Source organism: Pinus tabuliformis, chromosome 2_2, assembly GCF_031772625.1.
Source record: "Pinus tabuliformis cultivar Carrire ecotype Pingquan chromosome 2_2, CPIR1, whole genome shotgun sequence".
NCBI lineage: Eukaryota > Viridiplantae > Streptophyta > Pinopsida > Pinales > Pinaceae > Pinus > Pinus tabuliformis.
The window spans coordinates 979,741,596-979,750,703 of record NC_142300.1 but is presented as its reverse complement, the minus strand read 5'-3'; the positions used below and the strand labels follow the sequence as shown (position 1 = coordinate 979,750,703).

At 33.3% G+C, this 9,108-nt stretch overlaps 1 protein-coding gene across 1 annotated transcript; it reads left to right on the top strand.

Moving 5' to 3' along the window:
* The first annotated feature begins 4,077 nt into the window (after positions 1-4,077).
* LOC149196546 (uncharacterized) lies at positions 4,078-5,010 on the top strand. Its single transcript, XM_089408325.1, has one exon. The coding sequence runs from the start codon at positions 4,078-4,080 to the stop codon at positions 5,008-5,010; it is 933 nt and encodes a 310-aa protein (XP_089264451.1).
* Positions 5,011-9,108: the final 4,098 nt, after the last annotated feature.

Genomic DNA, 9,108 nt, shown 5'->3' with positions numbered 1-9,108 from the left:
CTGCTTTCGGTTTGTTCCCGGGCTTCCCCTGCCTGTTACTGACTTTTCCTGGCATCTCTGATCCGTGATTTGGATCTTTCTGCCCCTGGGTAGCTCTTCCGCTGCTTGTCCCAGAGCTGTCTTTTCGAGCTTCATACCCAGAGATATTGAAACCTTCATGTGCTTTGTGTTTCTGCATGACTATTTCCCTGTAAGATGGGGTCCCAGTGGACAGCCCGTCTGCCATTTGTCGGGCCAGTACATGGCCTCTGAGAAGAAGATCAACTAATCGGTCTTTGTGCGCTGCCAGAACTGTTGGTGAACCTGTTCAGAACAGTGCTAAACCCTAGGTGCAGGGTTTTCCTGATAACTATTATACCTTTCATCAAGAAGCTCATTCAGAGAAAAAATGCTTGCAATGGAAACAAAATACATGTGAATGTTATATACTAGGATCTCGTAAAAATATTTTGTTTCTTATTTGTAAATAGTAAAAATAGTACACTAATGAATTTCTATGATTGTATTTCCTCTTAAAAATCAAGTGCCAACCTAGTTTCAAGCTACATGACGGAGAGATGAACTATAAATCCAATACCTAATTTTGAGGAAAAATGTTCAATGTTAATGTTAAAGAGGGTGATAGCTTTTATGGAAGCAAAAATAGTTACTATTTTAAACAAACTATTATTTTTATTTGAGAAAGGAATTGTTTATTTTTATAAAAATATTCTCCCATATTTTTATTAAAGCATGTTAAGCATATCAAATTTCTTATTAATCCTTAGATATTAATATCATTATATTACATTTTATAGTAGACTATATTCCTTCAATGTACTATTCATTATAATTGTACCCTTTGTCCCCTATACATATACCAAGAAGAACTATTTCTAGGATAGCCCAAAAAATATGTTTGTAGTGGAGGTGAGTGGGTAGATGTTTGTAGTAGAGGTCACTACCAAAGGTGAGGGGGAAGGAGTTTTAGTGGATGTTTTTTTGACAGTGCGTCTACTATATAAAAATGTATCGGTGCTTTACTATCCATACAAACATTGATTCTGGATAGAACATCATGCACTGCGAATTTTTTTTTTTAAATAACAAAACACAATGTGCTAAATAAAAAAACACACCTGTACTTGAATAGTCGATAGCACAGGGAAGACGTTAACTCTTAAAAATTTTCAGTTCTATATACACCCGTAGCATCGATGCCCTTTTGTATTAAAAAGCCTTGGTGCATTCCTAGAAGGAGCACTGCTATAGTTTTTAAATTAAAAAAAAATAAATCGGTGCTATATTCCAACAAGTCACTCATATTGTTAATTCATTAAAACGCCCTCAGGTGTCCTCTAAAGAGAATCACTAGGCACCCTATAAATTTATTGGTTGCACCACACTTCAGTGCGTGAAAATAACAAACTACTATTGTTGCGAAACTATTCGTAAATGAAAACACTTAGGGAAAGCTATAAATTGTAAGTTAGTGCGCACATTTTTAGGTTACGCCTGGTGTGTTTCTATTTACCTAATGCATTGAAAAAATAATATTAAAAGAAATAGCTTGGTGCATAAGTGAGACACATCGCGATGAAAATTTATATGTGAACCAACAACAGTGTGTCATACATATGTGTGCACCAATTCTAGTGTTGTTGTATTTGATAGCGTATCGAAGTCGGTGCTCTACTATTTTTTGGGTGCACTCGGGTTTTTTAATTATTTAATTGAAAGTTATGTTTCCATATTTATAAATACATTTTTTATTTAATTAAAAATTGTATTTTATGTGTGAGGTTGATGTATTTTATATGTCAATCATGTAGAAGAGACATCGACAAAGGGGGAAACAATAGGAGTAGGAGTAAATAGCAGACCAATACAATATGGTCTGACCATGGGAGGCCAAAGAGAGGAAGAAGTATTTATACCCTTGCGCTATTAACATAGTGACCCAAGCATTCTTGAGGAATTCAGGCCTCCTTAAGTACTATGGGAGACTGCATCCTTGAAGGCACACTTTGTCTTGTTGGTGCATCTGATATGTCTGTGGAGATTTTAGGTACATGGTTTTCATGTGGGTATTGAGGTGTGGTATAGGCCCTCTGAGGAGGACATATACTTTATCACTAAACTATCTATGAGAGGGGAGAATTTTACCTAGTTCCCTAATGTCCTCCATGGGGTTCCAATAGAGAGTCATCTTGCATACACATAGAGATATGCTGGGCCTCATGTAGTTCATCCAACAAATGTTGAGGTGCATGGTGGATAACTGTGGATTTATTCTTTTGTTTCACACGAGGTTAGATGCCTCTCGTTATTAGTCACCACCATTGCACACTTTAGCAATAATGGAAAGTACATTAGTTTCCCTCTCTTGTATTATTTCGATTATTTTATTCAGGTGCCACGATGTATTAGATGGTCTACCACTTTTTTGAGGTAGTTTTGTGTGGCTTTAGATAGATTACATCTGATGATACATGGGAGGGAGAGCTTCCCTTATGGTTCTGATTTTTTTTGTTTATTTTTTGAGAGGTTTCCAGAGATGAGGCCTACATTTGACGTCGCTCTCCTAGGTTGATGACTGAGGTCCGGATGCGAATGTTGGGCTAGATGATGCCCAAGAGGGGTCTACTAGAATATCCGGCCATGATTTGTTTTGTGGCACTGGTGCTACTAGCTAATGAGTTTGACCATCCATTTATATTGTTGTCATTTCCATTCACGAGTATTGATTGGAGACAGTTTCCCAACATCCTCTTCATACTGGCTAAGCCTCCAGATGATAGAGGTAATATTAGTGTTTTCTTTATATTAATCTAGTTTCATCTTAATGCTTTAATTAATTAGAATAAAATTTATCTTGGCATATTGTTTAACTTGTTTTATTAAATTGTTTAATGAAATCGTCTAATTATTTTTGTGTACTATATATTTTTTAGAAATCAACAAATTCCATGGGGACATGCCTCCTCCCCCACTAGATGGAGAAGATGAGGAGATGGGTGAGGCCCACGATAAACTACTGTGACAAATTGGATAGAGTTTTAGTTGAGAAGGGAGTCCACCATGCAAGGGCTCGAGAAATCAGCCCAAATGCTTAGTTCTTGGATCTCTACAGAGACTATCCACGCAAGATGAGTATCCCTTATGCATCATATCATTGGACCTATTAGGCTACTAGAAGCAATGAGGAATGTGAGGTCTACAGTGATAGATACATCAGATCATGATGATGAGGGTGGTGATCATGATTCTTCTAGTATTACTACTGCATCGAATCATGGTCAGGGTGTCGGTGATCCTTCTCGTAGTACACATGCTCCTCAATAACTTGATGATCAGATGCTACTGCTAGAGGATGTGCCTTATGTTTCTCCTCACATATCAGACTAGCCACCTCCTCCTCCACCTCAAAGTTTGACAGATGTTGATGAAGTAGTTGACCATCCATCATATTTTGTCGTAGACCAACCACCTCCTCCTCCGCCTCATATTTTGATAGATGTTGAGCGAGTAGTTAACCATCCATTACCTTCTGTTGTAGACTAGGATGGCACTACTACTTTTGTTGTATCTCATATTTGATTGCAATTATTTGACTTAATGTAATTATTTTTATATGGTGCATTTTTTTTTTTTCATGTTTATGTACTTAATTTAATTTAAAAAAAAATTAGGTAAAATTATATAAAAATAGTAAAATTATTTTAAATCTATTTTTATTCCAAATTATCAATTTTTTTTTGCTCTTGATAAATCCAAAAAATTAAATCTCAGTCTATTTTAAAACCGACATTAAAATAACGCCCATTTTAAATTAATAAAAAATTACATATTTAGTAAATTAAAACGCCGTCGTCTCTCCAACCATATAACCTATAAAAGCTTACGTATAAAGTTCGAATGGAACACAAAATAAATGCATCTCCTTTTGTAATAACACTGAGTTTTACGGGAATCGTGTCAATCTAATCCACTGGGACAGACTTATTGTGTGAGAGTATCTGTTTATCTGTGCAGCTCATCATCGTCAGCTTATGCACCTTTGTCTCTCTTCAATATAACATCCACTAACTTTCATTAATGGGCCGAAATTCACTCCTCTTTCGTAATATTTTGGTCAGAATTACTGGAGTCAAAAGAAAACATGCGAGTGCCAAGTTTGAAGATGATAATGATGAGTTTGTTGAAGTTACAAGGCCTATCCCACATGACATTGACAGTTCAACGCGACGTGTGGTTTGGCAGTTCAATTCAGGCGGACGGGACCTTCTGGTGGCAAACCCAGGAATTTACTCAGGGCTGCTCCTCTCCCATGAATTTTCGGTGAAAACAGAATCAGATAAAGTTATCGTTAAAGACATCCCTCGCACTTTTGCATCGCAGGAATTATTTCGAACGAAAGATGGGCCGGGGCATCGGTCTCTCTACAATGTGTTGAAGGCGTATTCAGTTTACCACACAGAGGTGGGGTATACACAAGGGATGAATTTCATAGCTGCAATGCTTCTGCTTTACATGAATGAGGAAGAAGCCTTTTGGGTTATGGTGGCACTGCTGAAAGGCAAGCAAATGCGAGGTGTGTATCTGAAAGGTCTGCCTCTACTCCACCAGTACTTTTTTCATCTAGAAATGCTTCTGAGGGAGCATCTGCCCCAACTGGCTAACCATTTTGAGGAAAAGATGATCACGCCAGCGATGTATGCAAGCAGTTGGTTAATGACTGCATTCTCCGCAGACTTGCCATTGTCATTAGTTGTTCCCATTTGGGATGTTTTTCTCTGCAAGGGGATGAGGGCAGTTTTTGGAGTGGCCTTGGCGCTGCTAAAATTCTTTCAGACTGATCTGTTAAAATTGCACTTTGAGAATCTGCTACTGTTTTTGAGAGGGTTTCCGAAGGATGATTTGGATGCGAACACATTGATTTCAATGGCGTGTTCATTGCCGCTTAAGAAAAGGTTAGAAGCGCTGGAGTTGGATTATCTGGTAAGCAATGATAATTCATCAGCTTCATAATAAAGAGTTTGTGAATTAATCCAAACGAAAAAGAGTTTGTGAATAATAAAGCATCCATTTTATCACGGAACTATTCGGATTCCGATGGATGGATCGTGATTAATTCACATGATCATAAGAAACGAATATTGGAGAATTAGAGACTATGAAAATAAATGCAACTCTGTTGACTATTGTCACAATAGAAAAAGGTTAGCAGCATAGTTAACGCCCGATGTCCAATATTGGAAATAAGGGTTGTTATAGAATTTATCTGTCATGTTAATATCTTATATGGTAAAAGTATTGACTTAAATATTGTCTACGACTATTCAAAACTTACAAAATAATAAACATGTTAACATTTTAAACTTCATAAAATAACAAACTACAACCTACATTGTTAATAATAAAAAATGGTTATATACAAAATGAAAAGAGTTGTTTTCTTTCAAGGTTAGATTATATCTAAAATAAAATTTAATGTTGAATATAAAAATAATCTAATAAATAACCAAATATTATCACCAAAATTATTTTAGTTAACCCTAAATACCCCTTACAATGAAAAATCCCTGTATGAATTCTCACTCTCAATTCCTTCCCGAAATAAAAGAATTATTAATTCAATCTTATACACTGAAATATTATATCATCCTCCTCCACTTGTCCTACTGATCTGAAACATATTTTTTTTAGTATCTTCACCATTAATTTGCATCTGTAATTTATCTATAATTTTATGTTCAATAATTGTATATCCTGCCGGCCCTTCTTTACCCTCTCATTGGAAAGACTACATTCCAATACAAAGATCCCTCTTTGGGATGCAAGCTAGCAAGCTTAAATGGATCTCTGTTATTTCTAAATTTTAAATTTATTTTTCATTGACCTTTTTAATCAAGCAATATCTATATTTGAAGCAATATTTGTTAAAGAAGATAATTTATATTAATAAAATATTATTTTAAAATACATTTGAATTCAATTGATTTTTATTATTTTATTAATTCAATAATTAGAAACAAATAGTCTCGCGTGTAAAAATCCAGAGCTTGTGCAATGAGCTTAAGCCAATAAATGATCCCTTTAAGAATGGTACAAGAGTACTCATGGTACAAGAGTACTCTGTTACAGAAACGGAATGGAAGGCTTCGTTTTCCAAAAATCATGTAGGGAAGTCTTCGTTTCCCAATAGTGCTTAATATATCCTTAACAGTGTTGGTCATTTAAGGTTTTTCTTTGTTAAAGTTATGTTAATTTTTTAATTGCAGCCATTGATGTGTAATATAGCATATTGTTAAGTTTTTTTTCTTATTTTTTTTTTTAATTTTTGCCTTTATTTAAAAGTAGATTTACTGTATTTAGCATTTAAAAATGTGTATTTTTTACAAAATTATAAATTTAAATAGTAATGTATAAGCTTATTTTATATATATATATTATAAATTAGTAGTTAAATAATTTAGTGAAAAGTGGTTTTTTTCGATAAATTAGTTAACAATAGTTTGAGACAACCTTCTATTTTTGACTTTATATTTAATGGAGATCAACTCAATCTCCACCATCTTGTTACTTAACTACAAAACCAATAGCCCATTGGTTGTGTGCCAAATGCTACAATGAAACCCAAATTTGAGGTCTATTCAAGTCACATCCAAGAATATATACAATGTATCCAAAAATATATACAATGTATGTGGGATCATGTAATCATTCTAAAATATCTAGGGATCTGCCCAAGGGTTTCTTCACTATTCTATTTGCCATCCTAAACGATCAAACATGGGTATTCAAGACTAGTCCATGTGAATAATGGAAGCTTTGTTGATCACTATAAGTATTAAGGAATGGCCCATGTGAGCAGCTAAAGCCTATGAGCAACTACTTATGAACCATAGTATTCCATAATATCAATGATCAATGCTTTGTTTTATGTTTTTCATACTTCTTTCTCTCTCTCCTAGTTTTTTGAATGCGAAACCTCCAAACTCCTAGTCCCCTTGTAGTTTCTCATTTTTGGTAACATAGCAAGAGTAGGTCACTCCAACCTTAATTAACTTTTTTTATTGCAACAACCATAATTTGTCATCCAACAATTATGTCTTGGATTAAGGATGAGTTGTGGCTGCCAAGTCTTTACCAACCAGATTTAAATGAATCAATATATTGTTTTCTACATATTGCTCCATTGAGTTAGCCTTCTTAGATGTATGTTTTTGGTTACTATTCATTAATTGTGTATTAAGGAATTATTCTAAATGTATTTAGTTATGGGAAATAAAGTTGCATAATGATTTTTCCCTTTGTATATTGCATAATTTTTTTTATTGTATTTATAAATATAATTTGGATGTTGTTTTCACATAATGTAAAGTGTTGAGATTAGTGTAATTTCTTGTCACCAAAACAATAACTGAATTGGGGTTTCTTCTAGGTGAAAACAAATGAAAAATCACTCAATGACTAGTTGGATTATAGTGTTAAGTTCCTCGACTTATGCAATTCCTTCAAGGAGATATATGTTGGTACAACTTGCCTTAGGAGATATATGTTGGTACAACTTGCCTTTTTGTATGCAAAAACATCTGCTGTGTATATAGGTTTTTGGTCTATAACTTTTTCCAATTTAACACTCCTATCGAGGTACCTTTGCACCTTTTAGGGTAATTCCTAGTTAAGTTTTAATAGAACTCAAAATTTTTAAAACCAAAAGCAATATAAACTTTGTTGAACAACTATAAACTTTGTTCTTCACATTTTAGTAGTACTAGTTTTCTTTCATATATTGATTAATAGGATATTATTAATATTAACTTAATATTACTGATTTCTTTGTAATATATTTGTAATATAATAATTTCGTTTTGTTTTATATTTCTTGGCTCATTACATCTATTTATTAAATTTTATGATTGTAATTTAATATTTCCATATTCTCTATTTTTCAGTGTATCAATGCTTTGTACTTCTTAATGAAGTCAATAATAAGATATTAGATGCAATGAAGCCAGTTTTGGGACCTCTGCTTCTTGATCTTAATCTCTTCTTTTTTCTTTTTATAAGGTTCCTTATTGAATGAGTCAATTGTAATTATGTTTTAATGAATTTATTACATGTCTACCAAGTTCTATTTTACATAAAAATATGAATTTATGACTTTGATATCCAAACTTAGAATATAAACCCCCCAACATTCGTATCACATGTGAATGTTATATAATAGGATCTCGTAAAAATATTTTTTTTCTTATTTGTAAATAGTAAAAATAGTACACTAATGAATTTCTATGATTATATTTCCTCTTAAAAATCAAGTGCCAACCTAGTTTCAAGCTACACGATGAAGAGATGAACTATAAATCCAATACCTAATTTTGAGGAAAAATGTTAAATGTTAATGTTAAAGAGGGTGATAGCTTTTATGGATGTAAAACTAGTTACTATTTTAAACAAATTATTATTTTTATTTAAGAAAGGAATTGTTTATTTTATAAAAAAATTCTTCCATATTTTTATTAAAGCATGTTAATCATATCAAATTTCTTACTAATCCTTAGATATTAATATCGTTATATTACATTTTATAGTAGACTATATTCCTTCAATGTACTATTCATTATAATTGTACCCATTTTCCCCTATACATATACCAAGAAGACCTATTTCTAGGATAGCCCAAAAAATCTGTTTGTAGTGGAGGTGAGCGGGTAGATGTTTGTAGTAGAGGTCACTACCAAAGGTGAGTGGGAAGGAGTTTTAGTGGATGTTTTTTTGACAGTGCATCTACTATATACAAATGTATCGGTGCTTTACTATCCATACAAACATTGATTCTGGATAGAGCATCATGCACTGTGAAAGTTTTTTTTTAAATAACAAAACACAATGTGCTAAATAAAAAAACACACTAGTACTTGAATAGTCGATAGCACAGGAAAAACGTTAACTTTTAAAAATTGCCAGTTCTATATACACCCGTAGCATCGGTTCCCTTTTGTATTAAAACGCCTTGGTGCATTCCTAGAAGGATCACTACTATAGTTTTTAAATTAAAAAAAAAAATCGGTGCTATATTCCAACAAAGCACTCATATTGTTAATTTATTAAAATGCCATC